The 26,510-nt window shown below is 55.5% G+C and overlaps 7 protein-coding genes across 7 annotated transcripts; 4 read left to right on the top strand and 3 right to left on the bottom strand.

The window, feature by feature from the left end:
* Positions 1 to 139: 139 nt before the first annotated feature.
* QBC33DRAFT_474960 (uncharacterized protein) lies at positions 140 to 2,981 on the bottom strand. The gene is made up of 6 exons (XM_060425235.1): positions 2,841 to 2,981; positions 2,394 to 2,764; positions 1,969 to 2,330; positions 1,252 to 1,904; positions 1,025 to 1,189; positions 140 to 944 (listed from the first exon to the last, which is right to left on the bottom strand). Exons 1-6 carry the CDS (start codon positions 2,937 to 2,939, stop codon positions 207 to 209), a joined length of 2,388 nt encoding a protein of 795 aa, XP_060282245.1. The 5' UTR covers positions 2,940 to 2,981; the 3' UTR covers positions 140 to 206.
* A 244-nt stretch (positions 2,982 to 3,225) lies between these two features.
* Positions 3,226 to 5,395, top strand: QBC33DRAFT_612142 (monoamine oxidase N). Its single transcript, XM_060432474.1, has 4 exons — positions 3,226 to 3,716; positions 3,782 to 4,029; positions 4,097 to 4,927; positions 4,996 to 5,395. Exons 1-4 carry the CDS (start codon positions 3,533 to 3,535, stop codon positions 5,263 to 5,265), a joined length of 1,533 nt encoding a protein of 510 aa, XP_060282246.1. The 5' UTR covers positions 3,226 to 3,532; the 3' UTR covers positions 5,266 to 5,395.
* A 252-nt stretch (positions 5,396 to 5,647) lies between these two features.
* On the top strand, positions 5,648 to 7,350 carry QBC33DRAFT_612143 (cytochrome P450 oxidoreductase; the record flags this gene model as incomplete). Its single annotated transcript, XM_060432475.1, has 2 exons — positions 5,648 to 6,437; positions 6,508 to 7,350. The coding sequence occupies exons 1-2, from the start codon at positions 5,760 to 5,762 to the stop codon at positions 7,348 to 7,350; spliced, it is 1,521 nt and encodes a 506-aa protein (XP_060282247.1). The 5' UTR covers positions 5,648 to 5,759.
* Positions 7,351 to 7,483: 133 nt separating this feature from the next.
* QBC33DRAFT_543186 (putative MFS multidrug transporter) lies at positions 7,484 to 10,047 on the top strand. Its single transcript, XM_060428350.1, has 2 exons — positions 7,484 to 8,226; positions 8,314 to 10,047. Exons 1-2 carry the CDS (start codon positions 7,965 to 7,967, stop codon positions 9,849 to 9,851), a joined length of 1,800 nt encoding a protein of 599 aa, XP_060282248.1. The 5' UTR covers positions 7,484 to 7,964; the 3' UTR covers positions 9,852 to 10,047.
* A 481-nt stretch (positions 10,048 to 10,528) lies between these two features.
* On the bottom strand, positions 10,529 to 22,706 carry QBC33DRAFT_560468 (uncharacterized protein; the record flags this gene model as incomplete). The annotated part of the gene is made up of 4 exons (XM_060430059.1): positions 10,529 to 14,899; positions 14,958 to 15,109; positions 15,168 to 21,328; positions 21,394 to 22,706. The coding sequence occupies 4 exons, from the start codon at positions 22,704 to 22,706 to the stop codon at positions 10,529 to 10,531; spliced, it is 11,997 nt and encodes a 3,998-aa protein (XP_060282249.1).
* A 916-nt stretch (positions 22,707 to 23,622) lies between these two features.
* QBC33DRAFT_543192 (uncharacterized protein) lies at positions 23,623 to 24,608 on the top strand (the record flags this gene model as incomplete). The annotated part of the gene is made up of 2 exons (XM_060428351.1): positions 23,623 to 24,146; positions 24,216 to 24,608. Coding segments are annotated over exons 1-2 (362 nt in total), but the record flags the coding sequence as incomplete, so codon positions are not given.
* Positions 24,423 to 25,893, bottom strand: QBC33DRAFT_543195 (uncharacterized protein). Its single transcript, XM_060428352.1, has one exon. The coding sequence runs from the start codon at positions 25,578 to 25,580 to the stop codon at positions 24,756 to 24,758; it is 825 nt and encodes a 274-aa protein (XP_060282251.1). The 5' UTR covers positions 25,581 to 25,893; the 3' UTR covers positions 24,423 to 24,755.
* Positions 25,894 to 26,510: the final 617 nt, after the last annotated feature.

The raw sequence follows: 26,510 nt of genomic DNA on the forward strand, positions 1-26,510 counted from the left end.
GGCAAAGGTCGGGATTGAAATGGTAGCGCGATGCGGAGTGATTACAGAGCACCAGCCTGGTGGTTTTTTGGGGTTTTTTTTTTTTTTTTGGGGGGGGGGGTGTGTGTTTTTCCCCTGCTCTTTTCCTTCTCCTTTCCTTCTTCTTTCCTTCTCTATTCTTCTTTTAACAAAAAGAATCCATCCAACATCCGTTACAATGACGGAAATCACTTCAGCATACTGTGAGTAAATACATCAGACCACATTTCCGAATCCCCAATGATTGAGCCCAGCGCAGGAAATATCTGCGTCTCCGAATCCAGTCCTGCAAAGTCGGCAAATGCAGGCAACTGGCAGAAGAGTCCTGAGAATGGATCGTTAGCATCTCCTGTGAAAGAGCCTCGTAAATCCCCAGACACTGAGTCTCCTGGTTGTGAAGGTGGGTTCGGTGTTCTGCCCGACATGGAAGTAAGGATCGCCCCAGCCACGTGCACAGATGACTCTGGACCCCCAGGATCCATGTCCATGGTCTCCTGGTTCTGCCTTTGGACTATGGCGGGAATCGGGATCGCACGGTCCATGGCACCTGTTTGTACTGGCTCCGTTTGCACTGCTGTGGTAGGTGACCCTTGGTCAACACCGTCCAAGTCTTCATCCGTGTCGATATCTCCCGAGAGATGGCCTGCGTAAGCTTGAAGCCATGCTGGGGGCTTCTCCGTGGGAGCGGTCTGGTCACAGCCTTGACCGTTAACGAGCGCTTCATTTCGTTTCTCTGCCGTGCTATTGGACTCGCCAGCCCCCGCCTCATCCCGGAGTGTATCGCCCTCCTTTGGATCCAGCGGCATGAAGGGCGGCTCCTCAATATCGAGAAATCGGCTGAAGTAGCTGTTAAATGCCATATCTGTTGTCTCCGATACATGGCAGAGTCGAGTATTGATGTCGTGGGCCTGGAAAAGAACGTCTAACTGAAGTCACCGCAACACCAGGTTGCGATTTGTCAGGAAGCTCGCAAAGTCGGAAGGCGTTCTGGGGGGCATAAACTTACCCAGACCCTTGCTGGGGCATAAAAGGTTTTGACAGCACCCAGCACGATGAATGCAACCTTTAGATTCTCAACAATGCGATTATCGTATGGCTTTGAGGACCGGTGGAGACGGTTGATAGATACCAACGCACTTTGCGTGCAAGCAAATCCGACAAGCAGAGCATGCTGTGGGAAAAAACCAAATCAGCAGATATCCATAGTTGATCGAGAGGCGTTGGCCATATTACAGTGTAGAACCCCCCGTTTTTTATGACCTCCTGTGTGATGTCGCATATCGCATCCGCGCTAGACTCGCATCGGTGAATCCTCTCCTTTAAGAAGAGCGACGGCGCGCCAGGGAACTCGACACACCGAATCGAGGGCTCTTGGCCGTCACTCGTTGTCTTGGACCTCTGTGGTATCGGAAGAAACGTCCGGTTGAGAACAATGACACAACAGTGCCAGATGAGTGACGAGACGGAAGCATCCAGATCCCCTTGTCTCGAGTGGCTTGATGGGGAGTTCGGACCGAAGCGGAACGTGTTGGGGTGACGGAGGAGATACTCTTCCAGCTCATCCTGCAGCTCCCGAAACTCCGAACTGGCACTCCAAGGGAGGGGTCTCTGCTCTTGTAAGGGCGTCAAGCAGAGTTGGTGGATGCTAGCAAGGACCTCGAGTAACTCCAGTAAGTGTGGGCAACCTTCGGGGCATGGTAAACACTGGGGCTCCAATTTCTGTCTCTTGGCTGATCGGTTACTTGACGGTTGGAGGTCGCGATGGCCGAGGCAGTGGGAAACTTGTGTGATGGCAAGATAGTGATCGGCAATGCTCAGCATTTGCCTCTGTTCCGCGTCGAGGTCGCGTCCCAACTTCGCTAGCTGCACCAGGCTTCGGCCCATTGCTTCGAATTATCAGTTACCACTGACATGCAGTCCGATCTAGGATAGGGGTTATCGTATGCTAACCAATATCTATCCACGCTTGCCGCCCATGAGCTCTGCTGGCCTCGTAGTCGACAAGGACACAGATGGTCTTGATGCTGTCAACTTGTTGCCAGGCAATAGCACTGCAACCGTGAATGCACTTCCGCGCTTCGCGTGCTAGTGACTGAGCAAAGCCGCGAGCGTGATGCCCTTTTGCAACTTTGTGCACAGAAAACCTCATGCTTGAAGCACATACCGCCAGTATTAAGCCCCGAGACATGGTGCCCTGGGACAGCTGCTGTTGTATTTGCGCCGTAGGAAGTAAGGCTTTAAGTTGCGTGTTCTCTCTTGTGCAAAAGATTTCGATGAGATGGCACATGAGGTTCATGTCTAACGCGGGCAGGCTGCGAGACTTTGGGTCAGCAAACAGTGTAAGATGAAGCCCGCTGTTGTGCATGTTACCATACGTGTTTGAGATGGAGTTGTTGCCATAGAACAGGTTCTCCAAGCCAGGCCTCCACACTGACGGATCAGGCATGTCATCCTCATCCTCATCCACGGCCAGGGGGTCAGCGTCGTCGACATCGCACCGCTGGACTTCTTCTACGACCGCGGGATCTTGATGCTGCCACACTTCCCCCACTCCAGGCCTAGGGGGCGAAATACGCGCTGGTTCAGCAGAGAGACGTCGAGGTGCCAGCTGATGGGTGACTCTTGGGGCCTGGCTGGTAGATTGTCGTGGCCTGGGGCCGCGACGCCCTTGGTTTCTACTATCGAACTCGCATTGCCTCCCGTACTCGGAGCACAGCACGCAGGGTTGAGTTCCACTGCATTTAACCTTGAGTTTTGGCATGCGTCAGCACACCAGTTTGCCTGGTATTATAACCAAGCTTACCCCCGCATTGCCAACTTACCCTTCGTTTACGGCAGGAATCACAAGCCAGAGTAACTTTCCTCCTGTATGGGCCGTGTATAGCAGAGATATTGGCGTGAGACATATCGAGCCAACCCATGGAATCCCGTCGAGTTCAACACTGGATTATTGCGCCCTGGCCGACAGGACGGAGGTGGACGGAGGTAAACTGCCACCTTCAACCCCTCATGAAACCCCACTCTCCTATTAGATCGCTATATCCGAGTGAATGGATGGACTCGGTTTGTGCATAATCCTTCCGGTTACACTTATCCTATCAGGGCGTGCATAGGCCAGCTCTGATTGGCCCTATTTTTCCGTTCTTAGCTCTCGCCTGTCCCACTAAAGCCCGCTCCACCAAGACAGCTCCACCCATTCCGGTTCAGCCCCTGGACCCGCAAGTTCAAGAAGGTGGACGGGATATTGGCACCTCGAGCAGGCAGGCGACTGCCCTCTCCACGCCTGGCGGATGCTATTGTGGCCCCATAGTGGGCTGACAGGCTGGTAGATTCAGCCACCAGGACCCCCCTTGCCCGGGCCCACTCTCCTTTACCAGGGACTAGAGAAATCGAGACATAAGACTGGGAGCGACTACGCACTCAAGGTCCGTAACGAAATGTGTTTGGGGCATCTTCCCGACAATCTCGAACAACCGAAGGATATTATCATACGCCTTAAACTACCGTCGACAACATGGTTTACTCCACGGATGGCTTCACCTGGACACCCTCCGCAGGCCGCCGTGAAGGTCTTCCCACGATTGGCGTTGTCGTGCCTCCGACACACTCCGCTCAGCCACAGGACGACATCCAGGATGTGATTGTCATCGGGGCTGGATATGCGGGGCTAGTAGCCTCTCGAGATCTGGCTACACAAGGTAATAAGCTTTGGGCGCGCTGGCCTCTTTGAGCTGACACGATCACTAATTTGGTACGCCCACAGGCAAGAAGACGCTACTGCTCGAGGCCCGCGACAGGCTCGGAGGCCGAACTTGGCATGCCACTATCAATGGGTTCAACTACGAGATGGGCGGGACTTGGATCCATTGGCACATGCCCCACATCTATCGCGAGGTGTCGCTGTACGGGCTGCACAACGACTGGGTTGTTACTCAGAACCCGGGCGGTAAAGAAGACTACTTCACTGCCACGACAGGAAGCGAACAGCGCAATATGTCACACGATGAGGAGGTAAGGTTCCAGAGATTCACGTTTCTTCAAAGCTGGCATGGTAAACTCATTCTGGCTCTTCTGGCAGGTTGACATATGCGGACGGGTCTTTCGTGCCTTCTGCAACATCGACGGAGACGATCTTAGACACTCGTGGAAGTACGCCTTCCGCACCGATCAATCGCCAGAGCTCATGGCCGAGTGGGACAAACTCTCGTGCAAGGACCGGCTGGACCAGATCCGCGACCAACTATCGGCAGAAGAGCTGAGCGTCCTCGAGGCCCAGCTGGTACAGATGGGTGGCAACTCCCTGGACAAGATGGGGCTTCTAGACACCCTTCGTTGGTGGTCTCTGGGGTCACACACACCGACGGGGTTGAACGACATTGCCCTTCACACGAGATTGCGGAGTGGTAACAGCGAGCTGCATCGGCGAATCTTCGAGCACGCCCTCTCCACTGGCAACCTCTCTTACAGCTTCAAGACTCCCGTCCAGAGAATTGAGGACGCGGGCAACGTTGTCACTGTAACCACTAGGGATGGGCAGACGTGGAAGGCGAGGTCTGTTATCTGCACTGTCCCGCTCAACGTCTTGTCGTCGGTCGAGTTCAGCCCGCCGCTTCCCGCAGACAAGCTCGAGGCTGCGCAGCAGGGTTCCGTCAACAAGTGCAACAAAGTCCATATGGACATCAATGGCCCGGACTACCTCTCGTGGGGCTCTTTGGGCATCCCCGGAAAAGGCATGGTCTCGGCCTTCGGAGATCGGCTAACCCCTGCGGATAACTCCCATCTGGTGTGCTTTGGGCCCGACCCGAAAACCCCACTGGGCATCTCTCTAGATGATGTCCAAGCTGTCAAGTCTGCGATTATCCACCTCTTGCCCAAGGAGAAGCAGAACGAAGTCATTGTTAACCGCATTGTAAGCTAACCCGGGGCCCAACGCCCTCTGTCTTTGTCTAATATTTCATTACTGATCACGTTGCCTAGGTTTCCCATGATTGGAACAACGACGAGTTTTCCAAGGGTACTTGGTGCTACCTGCCACCGAATTTCACGACAAAATATCTCTCTGCCCTCCAGCGACCCCACGGAAATATCTTGTTCGCCAGCGCAGACTGGTCGGATGGTTGGCGTGGCTGGATTGACGGCGCTGTCCAGATTGGCATGCAGGCGGCGCGCCAGGTCATGTTGCGGCAACAAAAGGTCGTAGATGTGAAGAAGAAGGTGCTGACAAACGGCATCCCCAATGGTATCTGAGAGTCGAGCAACGGAAGCTGAAGCTGGGAGTTGGAGAGTTCAACGAAACTCCCCGTGTTACATTCAGTAATTATCCATAGGGACCTTTGAACAGACGTAGAAGAACGACATGGAGATAATTTTAGCTGCAAGCTACTGATGCATCAATTCAGAGAGACTTGGTTCAATCGAAGATTTTCCCGTCAACTATGCCTCCAGGGGTGTAAAGAGTGCATGGTTCGTTCCCGGGTTAGTCAAACAGAGCGAAGGGCTCTTCCATTGGTGGAGTTTTCCCGGTTTCGATTTGACCTAGCTCGGTGACTCCCGGCGATGTTCACGTAAGGCGCGACCCCGATTGCCGGGAGTCTGGGGTAATCTCGCAGATAAGTGGGCATCTCGGTTTCTATCATGTATTGCAACTATAATTGAGTTCTAATATCTATTAAACAGGTCCAGACCTGATGTTCTCCCTGAGCAGCTCATATTATTAAACAAAACACTCGTAATCCAGTAAAATGCTCGCAACCCACAGTCTCGTCAGACTGGTCGCAGACAACTGGGCAGTTGTGACAATCGCCATTGGATGCTGCTGGGTTGTATGCAACTACTTCCGTCGCAGCCTTCACCATATTCCGGGTCCCTTCCTCCGGCGCATCTCGTCCCTCCCACGGATCCTATCTGTGTACAATGGCTTCAGTCACGACGACGACATCGCGCTGCACAACACGTACGGCAAGATGGTCCGACTAGCCCCGAACACGCTGTCCATCAGCGACCCGAAGGAGATCAGCACCCTCTACGGCGTGGGGACCAAGTTCTCCAAGTCGCCTTTCTACTCGCTGGCCGAAGCCTACGACTCGGATGGGATGTTGCCGGACCCCTTCGTGCTGACGGACCGCGCCATCCACGCGAGGATGAAGCGCAGCGCCGCCAACGCGTACTCACTCAACAACGTGGTGCAGATGGAGCCGTGCGTTGATGCAGTTACAGAGCGGCTAGTGCGGAAACTGGGCGGCTACGCCGACGCGGAAGCGGACGACGCCCGGGTGGTCGACCTTGCGCCGTTGATGCAGGCCTATGCGATGGACGCGGTGTTTGCGTTAACCTTTGGGAAGGACTGCAATCACATGGACAAAGGAGACCATGAGGGTTTTTTCAAGGCTATCAAGGTGGCCAATGACTACATGGCTATTGTGAGAGAGCCCCCCGCTTGCCTCGAAGCAGATCGCTTTCGTTTTCTAACCGTCTTCTCGAACCCACTAGTTCGGCCAGGTTGCATGGTGCCACAGGTTCCTTCTTCGCAATTCCTGGGTCGCAGCTTTCGTACCTGGCCTAGAGAGCATGCAGAAGCTGATGCACTTCGCAACGGACGAGACGAATGCTGGGAAAGGGGCCGATGCCGACCAGGGCACGGTTACCACTTTCCTGCAGCGCCTGCTTGCCAACCAGCGACAGAATCCCAAGGGCCTCACAGACCGCGAGCTCTCGACGCACGTGTTCAACAATATGGCGGCCGGGAGCGACACGACGGCCATCGCGCTGCGGTCCATCATCTTCAACACGCTCATGACGCCGGGCGCACACGAGAAGCTCAAGGCGGAGCTGAGGAATAACCTGGATGCAACCCGGCCCGTCTCGTTCGCCGCGACCAACAAGCTGCCGTACTTGGCCGCGGTGATCAAGGAGGGGATACGGCTGCACCCGTCAGTGGGCATGATGCTAGCGCGAATCGTCCCGGAAGGGGGGGCGACGCTGTGCGGACAATACGTCCCGGCAGGGGTCGAGGTCGGGATAAACCCGTGGGTGGTGCAGCGAGATGCAGAGGTGTACGAGGAGCCTGCCCGGTTCAACCCGGATCGGTGGCTGGCGGAGAACACGACGGAGGAGCAGCTCCGGTTAATGAACCAGGCGTGGATCCCGTTCGGGCACGGGGCCCACACCTGCAGCGGGAGGTGGATCAGCACGATGGAAATACAGAAGGTGGTTGCGCAGCTATTTCTGGCGTTTGACATGGAGTTGGCAGACGGTGGGAAAGGATACAGGTTCCATAACCTGTGGTTCACACCGCAAGAAGGGCTAAATGTGCACTTCACGAGGGCCCAATAAGTGCACGAGACTCGAGTGTTTGCTTGGTTATTTTATCTCCACCAAGTATCCGAATTCTCGATCCCGGCAATAGAGCTAAAAAAAAAAATAAGCTGCGCGCCGGTCTCTGTTAAGATTTTCTTCATGATGTCACCAGTAATCCTAACAGCGATCCACTTTCGTGGCAATCCCACGCCACGCACATTCCAGCGATAAGCAGCGCTTGCCGGCTTGATACTCTGGTGCCAAGGCTCGTGCCTGGACGAAATAGATGTCACCGAAAGCAGAAAAGAATCTCGCAACTTTCCGAGTCACAAGTGTGCCTGAATGTCTGGGACATGTTTTGTCTCGCATTCCCCGGATGTAGTGGCGATGCCGTGTGGAGATATATATCTCTCCGTGGGATTTGAGTTTTCCAAAATCGAGGAATGCGGCCAATTCTAATTCGTCATAATAGGCCCGTTGTTGAAACGATCCCGTGGTCTCGAAGCACGAGTCGCGCAGATAAGAAGTGCCCGAGCCCCGATTTCTGGTGGACCCGTTCCCTCTAGACTGGAATTAATTACGTCTTGCGCGTCCTCAGTCGAGAGCTTGAGACAAATAATCCTCCCCAGTAAAGCGCCAGTAAAGCGGTGATGACTTCGCCGGCACCCCAAGGCCAGAACGGCGGCGTGCTCGTTGGTTCGTCCAAGGAGACATTGGACGGGGAGCGTGGAGATATCGCGCCATCACCGCCGCCTTTGGACGAGAAGAATGCCGAGAAACGGGAGCTGCAGGCCGAGGAGGTCGAAGACCAGCTTCCCTTCGCCTTCTCGAAGCTGTACAAGTGGTGGATCCTGACCGTCATCTTCTTGGTCCAGATGTCCATGAACTTCAACACATCGCTGTACTCCAATGGTAAGCGAACACCTACCCTGTTTCACAACTGTCCCCCTCCCTCCTTCCGGCCCCATCTTCAATGCTGACGCCGTGGTGCTCCACCAGGCCTCGGCGGAATCTCTGACAAGTTCAATGTCAGCGAGCAGGCCGCCCGTGTGGGCGCCGCCATCTTTCTCATCTTCTACGCTTTTGGCTGCGAACTGTGGGCACCCTGGTCCGAGGAGTTCGGACGCAAACCGGTCCTGCAGCTCTCGCTGTTCCTCGTCAACATCTGGTGCCTGCCCGTCGCCCTCGCGCCCAACTTCGGCAGCGTACTGGTCGGCCGTGCCCTGGGCGGCCTGTCCTCGGCCGGCGGCAGCGTCACTCTGGGCATGATTGCCGACATGTTCGACTCGGAGCACCAACAATATGCCGTCGCCTACATCGTGTTCTCGTCTGTCGGTGGCTCTGTTCTGGGTCCCATTGTCGGCGGCTTCGTCGAGCAGTATTTGGCATGGCAGTGGACCATCTGGATACAGCTCATCGTCGGCGCTTTTGTGCAGGCTCTCCACCTGCTTACCGTGCCCGAGACGCGGACCAACATCGTGCTGGACCGCATCGCGAAGAAGCGCAGAAAGCTCGGCGAGGATGTTTGGGGCCCCAACGAAATCGAGTCCTTCCGGGAACGCTTCACGTTCAAAGACATTGTGCACACCTGGATGCGCCCCTTCCGAATGTTCCTGACTGAGCCCATCGTCCTGGCCCTGTCGCTGCTGTCGGGTTTCTCCGACGCCCTCATCTTCATGCAGCTCCAGTCCTTCTCCCTCGTCTATGCGCAGTGGAACTTCAACAGCTACCAGACCGGTCTGGCCTTCGTCCCCTTTGGCATCGGCTACCTCATTGCTTGGGCTCTCTTCATCCCCGCCATCAAGCGCAACAAGAGGCAGCGTGCGCTGCACCCCGAGGACGAGCGCAAGCAATACGAATCCCGGATGGATCTGCTGCTGCTCCTCGCCCCATGCCTACCGATCGGCCTACTCATCTTTGCCCTGACCTGCAACGGTCCCCCGGTCCACTGGGTCGGAAGCATGTTCGGCAGCGCCATCATCGGGATTGCCAACTATTCCATCTACATGGCCACCATCGACTACATGATCTGCGCCTATGGTCCGTACTCAGCCTCCGCCACTGGCGGCAACGGCTGGGCTCGTGACTTCCTGGCCGGCGTTCTCACCGTACCCGCCACGCCCTTTTATTCCAACATCGGCAGATCAAACCACAAGAACCTCTCTAATGCGACCTGGATCTTGTTCGCCATTTCCTGCATTCTCGTGGGCGCCGTCTACGGCGTCTACTGGAACGGTCCCTACCTGCGCAAGCGGTCTCCCTTCGCGCAGAGCCTAGCCGAGGGTGTCGACACGGAACACCACAAACGGAGGCTCAGCATTCCCCACCAGCCGGTGGCACGGATCGGGCCCGGCTCGCGGAGGAGCTCGTACATGGCAGCGCACGATGCAGCGAGGCGGAACGCTAGCCGGGCTACAACCCCAGCGACGAGCCGGCAACCGAGCCCGGAGAGGGCCGCGGTGACGCCGCAAACTACAAGGCATGCAACATCCGAAAAGCTAGCTAAACTTGGGACGATACCTAGCTCGGGGGTGTAGGCATGTGCGCCATATGATGATGTATGATTGCTTTGTCGAAACAGGGAGAGGAGAGAGGAGTGAAGAGGAAGAAATGCAATGTCCCCGCTTGGTGGCCCTTTTGTTTGCTGGAACATCTGATTTGGTTTCCTGTCAACAGCAACTGATGCATTGTATTGTAAAATAGATAGATTAGAACGCAGGATTTCGTCCCAAGGCCAATCCAAAGTATTGTGATGCCATGTCTCTGAACCCAATGAAACCATGAAACCACCCATTCGGGTGATTTCCAGCCTACCCTGCTTCAGTAACTGCTCGTCCATTCCGATCCGGGATGAATCCGAATCTAACCATTATTGCGGTAAGCAATCCATGGCATTTGTTGAGACTTACATGGCTAGAACCTGTGACAACCAGGGACCGACCGGGTTCATTTCTCGCCTACAGAATTGGGAAGCCATGGAATGGATGCCTTACGAGACACCCATGCTCATTGCCACTAAAGCGCCGAGCTGCTCTTTTGTGTTCAGGGAGTGTCGGTTGATAATCCGCCACGGAAGCGTCGCCAGGAGGATGCACTGGTCTCTCCGCGGCGTTGAAGTTATATTACGATATGGTGGTAAGTAACGTAGATTGGTGATGTGGCTGTCTTACATTCGAAACTAAATAATGCGCCAACAGACTCCATCTACCAACTCTCATTGCTCCGTCTTTAACAATAGTGGGAAGAAAACAGCCGTCTCACGGCGCCGCACTGCGTCCAAAAAGGCAGCAGCGAAGCCGGAGAGCCCGATCTCTCGTGCCCGTCGTACCCACTCGACCAGCTCTATTTCCCTGATTGGGCCAGTTCCTTTGTCTGCAAAGTACTTTGATAGATGTTTTGGGGGAATCCTCTTCCCGCTCGTGTGGTGCACAAACTTGATTTCTCCCCACGGCTGCTGAGAATTTGCCTTGAATGCGCCCAGGAACTCGTCGACGAGGGTTTCCAAGGGCATGCAGTCGATATATCCGTCGACCATCTCCAGGATCGGCGAGGCCTTCAGCTGCCGGCTGTACCACCAAATGGCATCCAGCACGTCAGATTCAAACCCCGGCTCCTTGTCGCTTGTGAAGGCGCAGCACCGGTGGATGCAGACGGGAACGCCTAGCTTGCGGGCCGCGTTCTGCAGATATCGCTCACACGCCCATCGCGCTGCCGCCAGACCCTCGCTGCCGTCCGGAGGCGGGAAGAATGGCGCGACGGATATCTCGCGGAGGGTCGAAGCGCCGGAGAAGAGGATCACGCGGCTGCTGGAGATAAAGTGAATCGGGACCCGCCTCTTTGAGGCGATGCGCGTGAGATGCCGTATGGGCTGGAGCGACGTCGTGCTGATGACTCGATACGTGTTGAGGAACGAGCCCTCGACGCCGGCGTGCAAGATCACATCGACCTCGTCGGCGAGTCTCTCCATCTCTGCTTCGTCGAGATTGAGGTTTGGCATGGACAGCTTGCCGATATGGGCCTCGACCTTGGGGTGCTCCTCGAGTGCACCAGGCGTGGGGACGGCAACGCAGTGTACCTTTGCAACTTGGCTGTCGTCCACCAACTGCTGGAGGATACGTCGTCCCATGAGCTCCGTCGAGCCGGTCAAGAGGATGATCTTGCCTGAGGACGAAGATGATGACTTTCGTGGCTCTACGTCTTTCTGTGGAATCACCATGTCTTCGGAAACAGCCGTCTCGGCTTCCCAATCGATCTCGCCTAGCGCGGCGGCGGTGGAAAGCGGGTTGGTCAGGGGTTGACTGGCCTCATCCTCAGACTTGTCGCTGTTTGTTTGCCGGCGCGTCGCCTCGATCCTGGCGGCCATCTGTCCCAGCTTGCTGAACTGAAACAAGCTCTCCATGGACAATTTCACGCCAAAGGTCTCGTGAATGAGCGACTGGAGCTTCATCAGAAGGATGGAACTGCCTCCCGCGTGGAAGAAGCCAGTGTCCCTGCCAACTTGGGACTGAGATATTGCAGATGAAACTGTCCGCATCCAAATATCTCTCAGCTGTATCTCCACGTCACTCAACGGCACCTCCTCCCCGGAGTCAACAGGCTCGGGGAGCGAGAGGGGAATTGCGTCCAGTGCAGCGCGGTCTCGTTTCCCATTGGAGGTGACTGGGAGACGGGGAACTTGGATTATCATGGATGGGCGCATGTAATCCGGCAGCGGAACTTTGGCGCATAAATCCGCCAGGAACCGGGTCGGGTCGGCAGGGATGCGGTCTGGCAAGAAGACGGCAAATGCGACGAGGAACCCGGGATCACCCCCCTTGAGCAAGACTGCAGCATCGGCTAAGGATTTGCCAGCTGCACGGATAATATTGTTTGCAATGTCGTCTAGGTCGATACGGAATCCCGAGCGCTTGACCTGCGAGTCGCTATCCATGCGGCCGAGGAAGACAATGGTTCCGTCGGGGAGGATCCTACCCTTATCGCCACTTCGGTAGACGCGCTCTTCTTGTCCGGATGATCCGAAGTCTCGCAAGATGAACTTCCCCTTCGATAATGCCCCATCGACGTATCCAAGAGCGACATTGGGTCCGTTGATGCACAGTTCCCCTGGGAAACCCGTCGGCACGGGCTCGAGGTTCTCATCGACGACATAGACAGATGTGTTGGGTATCGGGCGCCCGACACAGGGATACACGTCTTCTTCTGGCATGTCCATAATACCGGTCGAGTAAACGCCTGTCTCTGTAGGACCAAACCAGTTGAATATACCGAGGTCTGGTAGGTCTAGCTGGCGGAACAGCTGGGCCACCTGCAGGCTCATGTTCTCCCCAGCAGAGGCGGCAATTCTCCAGGACGTGCATTTCTTGAGATGGCGGTTCCCGTATGATAGCAAGAGGGAGTATTCCGATGGGGTTGCGATGGTGAGCGTTACTCCTTCAACAAGCACCAGCTTCGACAGCTCCTGGGGATTCCGCCTCAGCGCCTGAGGCACAATGATGAGCGTGCCGCCGCTGACGATGGCGCGCATGATCTGATAGAGGGATAGATCAAAGCCCAGCGAGCTTTGCTGAAGCACAACCTCCCCTTGGTTGATGCCGTCAAGATGATATGTTCCATCAACGCTCTGGAGGATGTTGGCCTGACTGAGCAGCACACCCTTGGGAATGCCCGTGGATCCGCTGGTGTAGAGAGCAAAGGCCGGGAGTTCCCCTCGAGAGACGTCTTCTGTGGGAACATGGCCGGTCGGAAGGAATGTCAGGTCTACCACTGCGGTGGCATCATCATCATCATCATCATCATCATCATCATCATCGGTGCGCACAGAGGATTCTGCTAGGCGGATCGTGTTTGCCTGGCAGATGATGGCGGCCGGGCGGCAGTCGGCAGTTATTGCTCGCAGGCGATCGGGGGGGTTATTGACGTCAAGCGGTACATATATGGCACCCAGTCTCAGGATTGCCAGCAGAGACGCGATTGTGTAGCTGCACGGGTGCATGAGAACAGCCACGTACGATCCCTTGACGACGCCGACGGCCGACAATGCACCGGCAATAACACGGCTCTGCTCGGCGAGCTGATGATACTCGATGGCATTTCCGTACCCGTCTTTCACTGCCACGCCGTGTGGGGTCCTTTGGCTGACAGCCTCGACATGGAGGGGCAGAGTTGTGGGCTCCAAACGGCACTCCCTCTTAGGAGCTCGGCCCAAGCCCATCCCCAGTCGGGCATCTGCATCGCCAAAGAGACTGCAGCCATCTAGGAGTTGGTCTGGGTCATCGCACAGTTGGCCGAGCAGGTGGACGTATGCCTTGACAAGCAGGTTGCAGTCATCCTCGGTGTAGATGTCGTCACGCACTGTAAACGAGATGACGCAGCTCTCCTTGGTGGGCTCCGTGATGGTAATGAAGGTGTCGTACGCAAACACGGCATCGCTGACCGAGCGGTGGTGCACCTCGCAGTCCCCTAGGGAGCCGTGCTGGAACGCGCCCATCCTGTAGTTGACAAACACTTGGAAGAGTGGCGTGTGAGTCAGCGATCTCTCGACGTTGAGCTCCTCCAGCATCACCTCGAATGGCAGCCTGGAATGCTCCAGCGCGGAAAGCACCTTGCGAGAAGTGCCTGTCAGGACATTGGCGAACGTGTCATGGGCGTGCCGGCGGAAACGCAGCGGAAGGAGGTTGAGAAAGATACCCATGGTGCGCAGGAACCTCTGATCCAGGCGATTCGCATCCGCAATGCCGATGCAGATGTCGTCGGTCGAGGAAAGGAACTTGAATAGCAGCCACTGCACGGCAGCGAGGTGGAAATGGAAGGGTGTTGCTCGTAGTCTCTGGGCCATCCTCTTCAGCCCAATCGCATGTCTGGGAGGAACCGTTGCCTGAACTGTGTGTGTTCCGTAGGCGCTCTGGTTGGACCGTGAGCGCGAGCGAGAGATGCCCATCAGCGGCAAGGCCTCCGGTAACGGGGAGAGCTCCCGTCTCCAAAACTGGAGCTCTTTTTCAAGGCCCCCATCTTCAACAAGCAGCCTCTGGCTCACAGTGAAGTCGATGTATTCGTTGATGGCTGGCTCCAGAGACCTTTGCTGCCGGTATGCCTCGTTTAGGTCCTGCAGGAAGATGAAAACGCTGCTTCCGTCCATGACGATATGATTGTACCCAAACACCAACGTGTTCCACGAGTCAGTCCGGCGCAACAGGGTTGCGAGGAAGGCCTTGCCCTGATCCAGCTCGAATCGGTGGCGTTGGATGCGGTCAATTTCCTCCTGGACCTCGGCGTCGTTTATTACCTGTTTCTCCTCCAAAGTTACAGGAGATGCCTCAAGAATGCCTTGCATTCCCTTTCCAGTCCCAGGGTCACTGAAGAAACATGTGCGGAATGTCTGGTGGCGGGAGATGACGGCCCGGAAAGCATTTTGGAACCGTGCAATGTCCAACTGTCCCTTGATATTATAGCTGAGGACAACGTTGAGGTGGGAGGGATCATCGGCGTATGTTAGGAGGAACCAAAGCCTTGATTGTGCGAAGGACATGGGCGCTATACGAGTGGCTGCCGTTGGCTGCTGCAGTGTTGCGTCATGGTCGACTCCATTCTGTTGTTCCTCAAGTCAGCGATTTCACTTGAAATAGGTCTATAGACAGGTAACCAACCAGGCCATTCGACTCCATTCCCGAGTTCCCGTTGATACCATTTTCGAGTCCGTTAGCCGTGCCATTCGGTTTTGAAGCTGTTTTATGAGAAGAGACTTGAGACTTTGTGGATGTCTTAACCATGTCCAATCCATTAGTAGTACTGCTAGTATCTGGGGAGGACGTTAGCAAGCATGTCCTGTATCCGACAACTGGAGCTGTGGACTCTACCCAGTGTTTCCTTGTCCCTGAGGGAGAGCTTTTCAACAACATCCTGGCACAGTTCTGCAGCGCTGCAGCCGCTGAGCGTCTTCAATGCCGGCAAGTCGACGCCAAGTTCCTTGATAAACCACGATCTGATCTCAATGGCAATTAGTGAATCAACACCGAGGTCAACGAGCGGCGCCTCGTTGTTGACGCTGCCCTGGTTAATCTGCAACATGGCTGCCAGTCTGGCTACAAATTCTTCCAGAAGAGTTTGAGTTGCTTCCTCGGCGGTTGTAGTATCGGCGAGTCTTTGGCTGATGGGAACTGCTGCTGCAGCTGACTCATTCTGCGTCTTGTCGGTGAAAGCGTCGTCCACACGGCAGTGCGCGAAGCGTGGATTGTCGAACCATGGCGGTCGGTCGGGATCCATTGCCATGGTGCTCTTCATGCCTGCGAGCCCGGTGACTACCTCAGACGGATGCTCAGAGTCGGCACGGCCTGCAGCTATGGCCTCGGCAAACATTTGGTGGAACTCGGGCTCGGCGATGGGAAGGCAGGGGAACTTTGTGCGCAAATGGTCCTGCAGCGCCCTCCCTGCGCGAGAGACGTAGCCAATCTCGGTCAGCATCCCGATGGCAAGCACCGACCCGGCAAGGCCGTCGCGCCTCCGTTGTGCCGCCAGGCTTGTCATGAACATATTGGCAGCCGAGTAGTTGGCTTGTCCAGGGAAGCCCGCCACGCCAGAGAGGGAGGTGAGCATGATGAAGAAGTCTAGTTCCCCTGGCTTGCGAAATAGGGCGTCGAGATTCTTGGATCCGTCGACCTTGGGCTTCAAGACGTTGGTGAGAGACTCGAGCGTCATGTCCGCAAAGGGCATGTCGGAAAGCACCATTGCGCCGTTCACGACACCTGCGATCGGAGGCATGGTCTTGCAAATCCTGGAGTGGGCCGACGATAGCGCTTCCCGGTCGGTGACGTCCAGTGGGAAGACCTGGACGTCTGCTCCAGCGTCTCGCATCTCCTCTAGCCACACGGGAGGCAAAGATCCGCGTCTGCTCGTCAAGACAATGTGACGGGCCCCGTTGAGCACCATCCAGCGGCCAATGGACTGTCCCAGATCGCCCGTTAGGCCAGTGAAAAGGTAGGTTCTGTCGCCGCGGAATAGCTCCCGAGGATTCAGCGGCCCTATATCTACCCTGTATGTGTCTTGTCGCCAGTCGATGATGCTGAACCTGGAACACGCGTCATTCAGGTCGCTGGCCATGACTTTGTGAAATGGTTTTGCGGCATCAGCCCCGGACCTGGAGTAGTTCTGCACTGCTTTCTGGAGGGTTTGACGAAGGGCTGTGACGTCAGCACCATGGTCAGCTCGTACTTGATCCCGGAAAAGGGTTGTCATGTCCAACTCCGAGGAGAAAGGCGACATGCATGCTCTGAGGCTGCGTCGCAGGCTATCCCCATGCGGTCCCGTGTCGAAATCCACGAGCTTCACAATGCCGGCCGGGAGACGAGACTTGATCTGGCGCAGTGTTGCATAAGGGCGAATATGAATCCACCCCTGAGGGGTAGTCGGCTGTGTGGTTGTACACACCACTTGGACACCAGCCTCGACTGCGAAGCGAGCAACTCTGCTGGCTAGAGGTTCGTCCGACTCATGCAGCAGGAGCACGCCGCCACTCGGAATACCGGAAAGAATATTCCATGCCAAGATACTGTCCACAATTGAACGGAGGAGGCCTTCTTCCTCGCCTGTGGAGACTCCGCGGTACTCCTGTATCCAGTCCTGCCTGGTCTGGACGACGGAGGCATTCGACAGCGCGAGAGCAACCACACTCCTTCCAGTTTCAACCTCGGATCCCAGGCATATGTACGCACATATCTCGGGAGTGATCTCGATTGGGTGGAGCGAGGTTAATCGTGGCCTGACCGCGACATGACCAACTGGAAGCCTCTCTAGGGGAGATGTCCTCAGTCGCAGCCATTGGGACCCGTTGGCATGGTGTACCTCGGCGGGGAACGATTCGGCCGGAATATCTGCCTGGATACTTCGCCAGTTCGAGTTTAATCTGTTGTTGAGGGCCTGGTCTGCGCGAAGTCGCGGGATCAGCAGCTTCTCCATTTCCAACGCCAGCTCGGGTTCTGTTGACCAGAGTACGTCGGAGTCGAGAGTATCCCTGAGTGTGAGACGTATGAGGGCTTCCGTCAGAGCCCCTGCGCTTGGACTTGCGCCACTGATGTCGAGCATTTGAAGGTTGAGATGCGGCGTCTCGTTCATCAGAGCACGGGCGACGCCTACCATCATGTTCCTCGCAGGGTTCTCGACGCGGCAACCTCTTGTCACCCAGAGGACGTTTTTGGCCTTGTTCAAGAGCAGCTGTAAACCCCTCAGTGCTTCCTTGGTCATGGATTCGAAGACGGGCTTGTCGAGTTCGGCGAGGCATAGTACCGTCGCCCCGGGTGCAATGCCGCCTCTAGCAGCGTCGAGAGCCTCGAGGTCGTCAATCTTGAGAACACGGTGCTTCCATGGTCGAAGAAGCTGACAGATTTCCTCGACAAGTTTATGGACGCCGCCCACAATGATTAGTTGTTGAACCCCGGGGATATACTCTAGGCAGCGCACGGGGTCCCGCAGCATGGTGACTCGATCGTCTGTTGCCTGGCTGAGGATGGCCGAGTAGACGTGCTTGGACGGTATATCGCTGTCGTGCAAGAGTGCATCAATCCCGGAGAAGCCAGTCTCCTTCAGCAGAGCATCCCACTGAGTCTCTGAGAGTCCCGGGTGCAGTGGTCGGCCGTCTTCGCCACCGAGCCACCAGCCTGGCAGGCCGCACATCAAATAGGTCGTCCGCAAAGACACGCCGGTCAGCTCTAACAGGAGGAGATAACCGCCGGGTTTCAACAGTTTCCTCGTATTCTCCATCGTCTCCCTCAAGCATCGAGTCGCGTGGAGGCAACTAGAAGCCACGACAACATCGTAGGCATGGGTTGGGAACCCTTGCTCGGCCGGGTCGTTTTCGATGTTCAGAGCCTTGAATTCCATCCGGGCGGCGTGGTCCTTGAACCGCTCCTTAGCCTGGCCGAAGAAGCCGTTGGAGATGTCCGTGTACACATAGGACGAGAATGCGCCTTCGATGCTCTCGAGGACCGGGGCCGTTGTCGAACCCGTCCCTGCCCCTATTTCGAGCACCTTGGCCCCCGGATACCGGTGGCAGATTTGTTTTGCCATGCTCGCAATATGGCTGTAGCCCCGGGAGAGTACGAGCCCCTCGGCGTATATCCGCGTCAGCATGTCGTTCGTCGTGAGCACTTCGATCATCGACTTCTCGCCCGCTAGTACAGCAGGGAAGTTCTCGGCAACAGCGTTGGTCGCCTCCACATCGATGACCATGGGGTATCCAGCAAGTTGCGCAAATAGTTCCTCGCGAGTGTCGTTCACCCACTCCTTCTTGATGATGGGGTGTCGCCCGCTGTCAATAGAGGAAAATATATCCTCCATGTACTCAAAGAGGCGTTGCTGATACCACTCCAGTTTGGCAACCTTGGCCCTTGGATATTGTTTGTAGAGGCGCCGGAAATACATGTGGGCCAAACGCTCCACGAGCTCTGGAAGATCCGTGTCATCCAGCGATTCCTTCGGTCCCTCGTCGGTGGGAGAAATGCCACTGGACACGTCCATCTCCCACACTGTCGTCCAGAATAGGCGTCGGTCATTGGATGGGTCTGAGTCCGCGATTGGAGTCACGGATAGACCCTCGACTTGGAGACCCCAGGAATCCCCACGTACTATGTCCAGATCGGCGTGAATCATGGGGCGAGCAGTCTTGGACGCACGAGAAATGTCTGTGGTGTATGCGTTGATGGTGATATCCACATCCGCCTCGCGCTGTGGAAGCGATGCGCTGACTCGTATCCTCTGTATCCGCGTGGGGAGGTAGGGAACTTGAATAGCAGAAACAGATCCTGCACTGGCGAACACGGCTTGAAAACCGACATCCAGGACGGCGGGGTGGACTAGGAGAGACGAATCTATGCCGGACGCTGGCCACGAGGCTGAGGCGGTAGCCATTCGTGTTGCACGCCGCACCTCCTTTAGGCCGCGGAACAGTCCAGTGTAATCAAGCCCGAGTTCAGAAAGGGTGCCGTAGAAGCCATCGACATCAATGTCCAGCATGGATCTGGCCACAGGACTCTCTGGCGCAAGTATTGTCTCCGGCGAGTCTTCCAACGTGATTTGCACCTGGCCTGTGGCGTTGACTTGTAGCTCGGCATCCGCCTTGCTGGGACATGAAGAGCATATGAACTCTGCCGTGGCTGTCTTATGGCCTCTTTCCAGGCATCTGAGGCTAAAACTCACTTCGGTTCCGATAGGGCCGTCGCTCAGGATCAGCGCTCGCGAGAGGGTCAGATCCCGAACTTCGGCCACGACGTGTTGAGCCAAGTGGTCTTCCACCAGGGATTTTGCCGCCTCCAGTGCCATGCTCACATAGCCTGCGGCAGGGAAGATGGCTTGGCCCTGGAAGCAATGACCGCGGAGCCATGGAAGCTCCTCCAGGCGCATGATTTTCCTCCAGCGAACTTCGTGCGCGGAATCGTCCGGCCGTCGCCGTCCCAGAAGTTGATGAATGGGTTCACTTCGGAAGCGCGTATTCCTGGAAGCTCGTGACTCTTTCCAGTATGTTTGTTGATGGTCCCAAGGGTAGGGCGGCAGGTCCTGCAGCAATTTGGTATGGGAAACATGGTCGAGACCCGTAAAGGCGGCATTGTAAGCGTCAAAATTTATCCTTGCCTGACCTCCTAGGGTAGCCCATATGTAGCCCAAGGCACCGCTAAAGGACTCAACGTCATGACTGCCGCGCTTCATCAGAGAGCAGTACGGCACCGGCGTATCCCCGGCCTCGCTTGCTGACTGGGTTGCGGCAACTCTTAATGTCGGGTGTGGCCCGACTTCGATGACGAGGTCAAAGGGACCGGCGTCTCGGACGACACGATCAACAGCATGGGAAAAGAGCACGGGATGTACCATGTTATCGGCCCAGTAACGGTCGCCGATTTGCGTCTTGGTCGTGACAGGATCTACTGTGACACTGGATATCCAGACGCAGTCGGGCTCGCCTGGGAGGGCTTTGACATTGCATGCGCGGAGCGATTGAATGTATGGCTCAGATGCCGGGTTCATGTGGTGTGAATGGTACGCCTTGTCGACCCGGAGCAGCTTGACCGAATGGTTTTTGTCGAGCAGGGCCTTTGCCTCGTGGGCTGCGTCGGCATCTCCAGACAGGGTGACGCTGTTTGAGGCATTGCTGGCGGCGACGACCAAGCGACCGGCAAACTGGCTCGATTGGCAGAATTCGAGGGCGTCGCTGAACGATATGTCCACGGCCATCATGGCTCCGACTTGGCCTCCGGGACCGCCGCCGGCAGACCGGACATGGTACCCCCGGTAGTAAGCCACTCGGATGGCGTCGGCTGCCGACAGATATCCCGCGGCATAGGCAGCAGCAATCTCTCCAGAAGAATGCCCGACAACAGCACCGAACGAAATACCCGCGCGTTTGACGAGGTCCACCAGCGCAATCTGCACGGCAGTACACAGGGGCTGTCCGACTGCTGCCTCGAGGACTCGCGAGGAAGCCGGGTCTGCCATTAATTCCTTTCTGAGAGACCATGGTGGCGGATCCGGTAGGGAATCAAGCGAGTCCTGGAGCTTGTCCATAACTTGGCCGAAGAGCTTGGAGGAGAGGAGCAGCTCCCGTCCCATCTGAGGCCACTGCGCCCCCTGACCGGTGAATATCCCGAGTATCCTCGGGCGAGCGCCTGGGCTGCGACGACGTGAGCTTGCCGTGACGGCATCTGCGTCTTTCGCATTTTTCACATGCCCTTCCAAGGATTCCAAGAGCCGTTCTCGTGTCACGCAGGAAAATGCGGCCCTGACTGGGAGAATAGTGCGCCGCGACTGCAACGTCCATGCCAGGCTTTGAAGGTCGATAGTCCCGTTACATCTTAGGAAGTCGGCAAAGTGTTCAAGCGTTGACAGGAGAGAAGAGTTGGAGTTGCCTGAAAAGACAAACGGACCCCCGGTGCTAATGAAGCTTGATGAGTCGCCGTTTCGCGAATCTTGTGTGCCATTCAGGGGATGGGTGCCCTTTTCAGCAGACTGTGTGTAACTCTCCACAATGGCATGGGCACTAATTAAGACAGTTAGAGCAATGTCGTCATCATAGTCAACCTCAAGCTAATTGGGGTGACTCACTTTGTTCCTCCAAAGCCGAAGCTGTTGACACTCGCACGCCTTGGCGTTCCCACGGGGATCTCGGGCCAAGCCTGTGCCACCGTGGGGATTTTCATATTGCGGTAGAAAGGCGAGACATCAGGGTTGAGCTGGTCGAAATGCATGTTCGGAAAGATGACGCCGTTTTCGACTGCCAGGGAAGCTTTCAGCAGGCCGGCCAGACCCGCCGTACCCTCTAGGTGCCCGATGATGGATTTGATAGAACCGACGTAGAGACAGTCGTTGCGCTCATCATCGCCTATGTCATCCCTGTCCTGGAAGAAGGCGGTTCTGACTGCCTCAGCCTCGATGGGATCGCCGGTTGGAGTCCCCGTTCCATGGGCCTCAAAGTATTGACACCGGTCGGTGCTGCGGCGGCAGTCAAGACCGACCTGCTCGTATGTCTCCCGAATCAGGGCTACCTGGGATGCTGAGTTTGGCATCGTGATGCTCGCGGTGCGCCCGTCCATGTTGACTGTGGTCTCGCGGATAACGCTGAAGATGTGGTCCTTGTCTGTGGCCGCGTCCTCCAGCCTCTTGAGGATCACAACAGCAAATCCGTCCCCTCGGACGTAGCCATCGGCACGGCTATCCCACATCCTGCATCTAGAGGTTGGGGAAAGCATGCGAACTTGAGACTCGGCGATAAAGGGCTGGGGGTTCAGAATCAGATTGGCCCCCGCGACGACGGCCACATCCGACTCGCCGCTGCGGAGGCTCTGGACAGCTTGATGCAGAGCAACCAAGCTCGATGAGCAGGCCGTATCTATGGTCATGGAAGGGCCCTTCCAGTCAAAGAAGTAGGAAATCCGATTCGAGAGGATGCTGTTCGCCGTCCCTGTCAGGGCGTATTTCGGAATCGTGTCGCTGTCATTGTGCTGGATCGATGAATAGTCCGACGACATCAGTCCGGCGAAGACTGACGTCCGTGATCCCTGGAGCCCGTCAACGGTAAGCCCGGCCGATTCCAATGCCTCGTAGACCAGTTCGAGCAAGATCCTCTGTTGCGGATCCATGGCCTCGGCCTCGACGGTGCTGATGTTGAAGAAGGGGGCGTCAAACAGCCGATGGTCCTGCTCGATGAAATATGACTTCCGCACATTGGTGGTTCCGTCCTTGTTTCCATCTTGGTCATAATATCCGTCAATGTTCATCCGGAGAGGAGGAAAGTCCCTTAGGAGGTCTCGGGGCTTGGAGAGAAGGTCAAAGAGCTCCGAGGGGGAACTTGCACCGGGGAATCGAAGACTGCGCCCCACCAGAGCAATGGGCTCGCGGTTGACGCTTTGATTTGCCATGTTGAAATTAGGCTCACAGGAAGGTAGCTTAACGATATCTGATGGAGACTTGTTGGTGTCTTACGGGCCAAAAATTTCAGAAGGCCACGCACCTTGCAGAATTTCCTGTATTTAAGACCAAGTCGTCAGCCATGTCGCTATAGAGAGTGCTAAAGTCTGGTCATTCGACATTCTTCGGTTCGTTTTTCCGCCCGAGGTGTCAGAAGACAGCTACACCGCCTGCACGACCGAAGCGCCATAGTTACGCTGCCTTGTGACAATCGGCTCAACGGGCTTATGCACACGGCCGAAGATATTCATAATCGTTCTTTTGTTGGGCCGTAATTGGAACGGGTCAACCCGTAGGTGTGTCTCAGTTAATACTCTCGGCTACTTTTCTCACTGCTAGCCCCAGTTACTGTAAGCCAATAGCATGTTATATCTCAACTCATGTGATACTTGTGGCTCAAACTTCACTCAGTACACATGACAGTAGATACTTGTGGAATTTACTTATTTTAAACTGTAGGTGGAACGAGCCGACCCATCAGGTGTGTTTCGGCGTACACTTCCAGCTGCTTACTATTCTCGTGATGAAGCGCTTTGTTTGTGGGATAGGACGCTACACGTCAAGTAGGTCCAACATCTGGCAATATTTTTGGGTTGAACGGCACTAGTCACGTGTAACTAGTAGATCCCGAGCATTGCCTCATACGGCTGCAGTTCTACAGCATGTATTCGGCAACTTTTTTTCGGTCTCGTGGCACCACCTTCAACTCGTCCGTGTAGATCCTTCTAGGCGCTCGGCTGGTGTCCTGGGCGACTCGGGGTCGATGGCTCCGAAATGGCCGCCTCTTGGGGATTGCTCTCGGCAATCGAAACGTGCATGCAGTTGAAAAGGCTCAGGGAAGCTTATGTGTTGATTAGTTTCCCATTGGTTGGTCAAAAGCCCGAGGGATCTTTGTCATACTGAGGTTATTCGGCATCTATTTAATTATCCAGCGTCTCCCCCTCTGTTCATGTTCATCTTCTCCCACCAACATTGACAATCTTGCCTCCAAGCACCCATCCAAACCAAGAGCTTATCTGCTTATTTAATAGCTGCACACTCTCCAACCATGGAAAAGTCCGAACTGTCCCCCGAGCTTGCAGCGTTCTGGTGCAGGCCTGGCGACCTCTGGGGAAAAGGCGGTGGGGGCGTCGAAGACTTCCTCGCCAACTTCGGGACAAACGCCGCCGAAAACGTCAAATTCCGCATCACCGGCCAGGAGTTCGAATTCGCAGGTGACGCTGTGGGCATCGATCAGACCAATGCCCTGATCAAGAGAGGCATTGTGGCCGGACTTGTCGGTGCCCTCGACACCACCAAGCCAATGGAGCGTCAGATTCTCCGCGTCATTGGCGGCGGCCCCGGTCAGTGGTGCGCTGTAGACATGATTGCAAAGGGAACTTCCAAGTCAGGTATGTCTTCCCGTCTTCTGACTCTGTTGGATGTGCATCAGTGTTTCTCTACTAACCCAGGGACAACAGGGAAGCCATGGTTCCATGAGTCGGTCATGCTGCTCAAGGCCAATGACAAAGGGAAATGGGAGGAGGTCAAGGTGTACTTTGATACACTGCATGTCCATAACCACCTCGTGGATACCAACGCGTTTTAGTCGGTTGCAGGTGCGAAGGCAAGCTCGTGCAGGCGAGTATGATTGTCTTGGACTAGAATAGTGCAATTGCATTCAACATGCTATGTTAGTAGCTGCTTTCAAAAAATACTATTCTGTCACTTGCTGAGTATTTTAGATGTAATAGTCGGGCATGAATTTGCAATATGATTGCTGTGAGGTGGCAGTCCTGTGAAGGGTAATTATGTAGCCACGTACAACTCTTTCATTAGACAGCATATATTGAAAACAAGCTTACCCAAATGACAAATTTATTCCCCATTTCCGCAGTATCCATTTAAGTGTGCAGGAGATGCTGTCCAGCGACAGGGTGCCGTGATTAGATCCGCCAATTACTGGTTCCCGTCCACGCGCTAGATGACTGAGACGAAAGAACATTTCCTCTCAGGATCTTCTACGCAGAGGAGATACTAATGTCGTGCCATTTCTGATCAGACACAGCCAGGGTCTGGGCGGCTCTGCCAGCGTAGTCGACTGCATCGGGGCCGAGCAGGAGCCGGAGTGGGACGTCCTCAGCTTCGGAAAGGTTGACGATGATGCGCGCGATCTTGGCCGGGAGAGATGGTTCTTTGCCAGAGAACTGCCGGCGCATCTCGTTAAATGCGCCAACTGTCCCCTCGTATGGTTCGCTTATCGGTGGGACCCGCATGGATGAACCGGCCCAGTCCGTCCTGATTCCGCCTGGCTCGAGAACTGTCACTTTGATCCCAAGAGGAGCGACTTCCCGGGCAAGGACAGTTGAGAATCCACCAACGGCCCATTTCGCACTCTGATAGGCGCACAGGCCGGGGCTACCGACTCTCCCGCCGACCGACGATACTTGGAATATGTGGCCGCTGCCCTGTTGGCGTAGGATGGGAAGCACCGCCTTGGTAACGTATACGACGCCCATGAAATTGGTAGCCATCTGCTCGTGGAAGTCCTGGATCTCTATATCCTCAACGGCAGCCGCATTGGCGTATCCGGCGTTGTTTACGACGACGTCGATCCGTCCGAACTTCTGCTGGCCGGCCTTGACAGCGTTGGCGACCTCGTTCTCCTTGGCCACGTCCACGGCTAGGGCGAGGAATCTTCCAGTGCCGAACTTTTCGGTGAATGCGCTGAGCGTCTCCGGGTTTCGAGCAGTTGCAATGACTGACGCGCCAGAATCCAAGGCAGCCTCGACCACGGCCCGGCCGAGGCCACGAGAGGAGCCGGTGACAAACCAGACCTTGGTCATTGTGGGTAGGTATACAAAATAGGGTAATAGATGATCGACTTGGGCGACGACACAAGGCCAACTGTGTGAAACGAGGCGGGGCAGGCTTGTTTAAGTACCTATTGATTAACAAAGGCAGCCCATGCCCCATGCTGAGTGAGCGACGATGCCATCTACTCAGCAACTACGTGGACTTTACTGCTCTTAAACGGCGTTAGAGGTCTATCTCCGGTCAGCGAAACTAATCGTGCTGCGGGTGCTGACACACAACCAGGTGGTGGAAAGAAAAACTGGTGCATACGTGGGTAACACATGCACTGGTTATTCTTTGCACCGCTTGACAACCCAAGTACGGCGTCATTGTGGGCGCAACACAGATTAGCGAACAAGGAGGAATACGTCATAATTTGCAGCATACAGTGGGGAATCTCGGAAGGCAAGCGGACGAAAGCGAGCGCTAGCCGGCCCCACATTTCGACTCGTCCGCGCCGAGGCATCTGAAAAAAAAACTATCACGAAGCGGCCGGCAGTGGACCGGGATTGAGCATAAAAGCGGGACTTTTTACGATCTAAGATTGAAGCACTGATTTCCATATAGGATTGCTGACGACCACAGGCATTGACGGGTGGGGGGATTTTTAGCACGTGGAAATATCTCTTGTCACCGCCGCCGTCGCCGTCGCCGTCCCTGTCACGGCAGAATTATTCTTTCCTTATCTCATAACCTTCCTAATTAGCCCAATTAAGTAATAACTTACACGACTTACAGAGAGACCAAATTCTTGGTTGCTATCAAGACGGCCGCCGAATGGAGCGGGCTCCGTTGATGTGGGGCATGCACCATGCAATAATGCCTTTGCGGCACAAAAGTGGCCGAAAGATCGTCCGTAATTACCGTCATCATCTGACAAGCCGAGGAGAGTAAAAAAAGAAAATTGTGGTCGTTCGGTT

Source organism: Phialemonium atrogriseum (assembly GCF_030411735.1).
Source record: "Phialemonium atrogriseum strain 8032-3 unplaced genomic scaffold QBC33scaffold_17, whole genome shotgun sequence".
NCBI classification, from domain to species: Eukaryota; Fungi; Ascomycota; class Sordariomycetes; order Cephalothecales; family Cephalothecaceae; genus Phialemonium; species Phialemonium atrogriseum.

Bases quoted from the DNA above. Each gene is read 5' to 3' on its own strand.
- QBC33DRAFT_474960 (XM_060425235.1), bottom strand. From the start codon at position 2,939: ATGGGTTGGCTCGATATGTCTCACGCCAATATCTCTGCTATACACGGC. The intron at 2,765-2,840 runs GTAAGTTGGCAA...CCAAAACTCAAG, and splicing joins ATTCCTGCCGTAAACGAAGG to GTTAAATGCAGTGGAACTCA. The intron at 2,331-2,393 runs GTATGGTAACAT...AAAGTCTCGCAG, and splicing joins AACAACTCCATCTCAAACAC to CCTGCCCGCGTTAGACATGA.
- QBC33DRAFT_612142 (XM_060432474.1), top strand. From the start codon at position 3,533: ATGGTTTACTCCACGGATGGCTTCACCTGGACACCCTCCGCAGGCCGC. The intron at 4,030-4,096 runs GTAAGGTTCCAG...CTCTTCTGGCAG, and splicing joins ATATGTCACACGATGAGGAG to GTTGACATATGCGGACGGGT. The intron at 4,928-4,995 runs GTAAGCTAACCC...CACGTTGCCTAG, and splicing joins AAGTCATTGTTAACCGCATT to GTTTCCCATGATTGGAACAA.
- QBC33DRAFT_543186 (XM_060428350.1), top strand. From the start codon at position 7,965: ATGACTTCGCCGGCACCCCAAGGCCAGAACGGCGGCGTGCTCGTTGGT. The intron at 8,227-8,313 runs GTAAGCGAACAC...GTGCTCCACCAG, and splicing joins CACATCGCTGTACTCCAATG to GCCTCGGCGGAATCTCTGAC.
- QBC33DRAFT_543195 (XM_060428352.1), bottom strand. From the start codon at position 25,580: ATGACCAAGGTCTGGTTTGTCACCGGCTCCTCTCGTGGCCTCGGCCGG.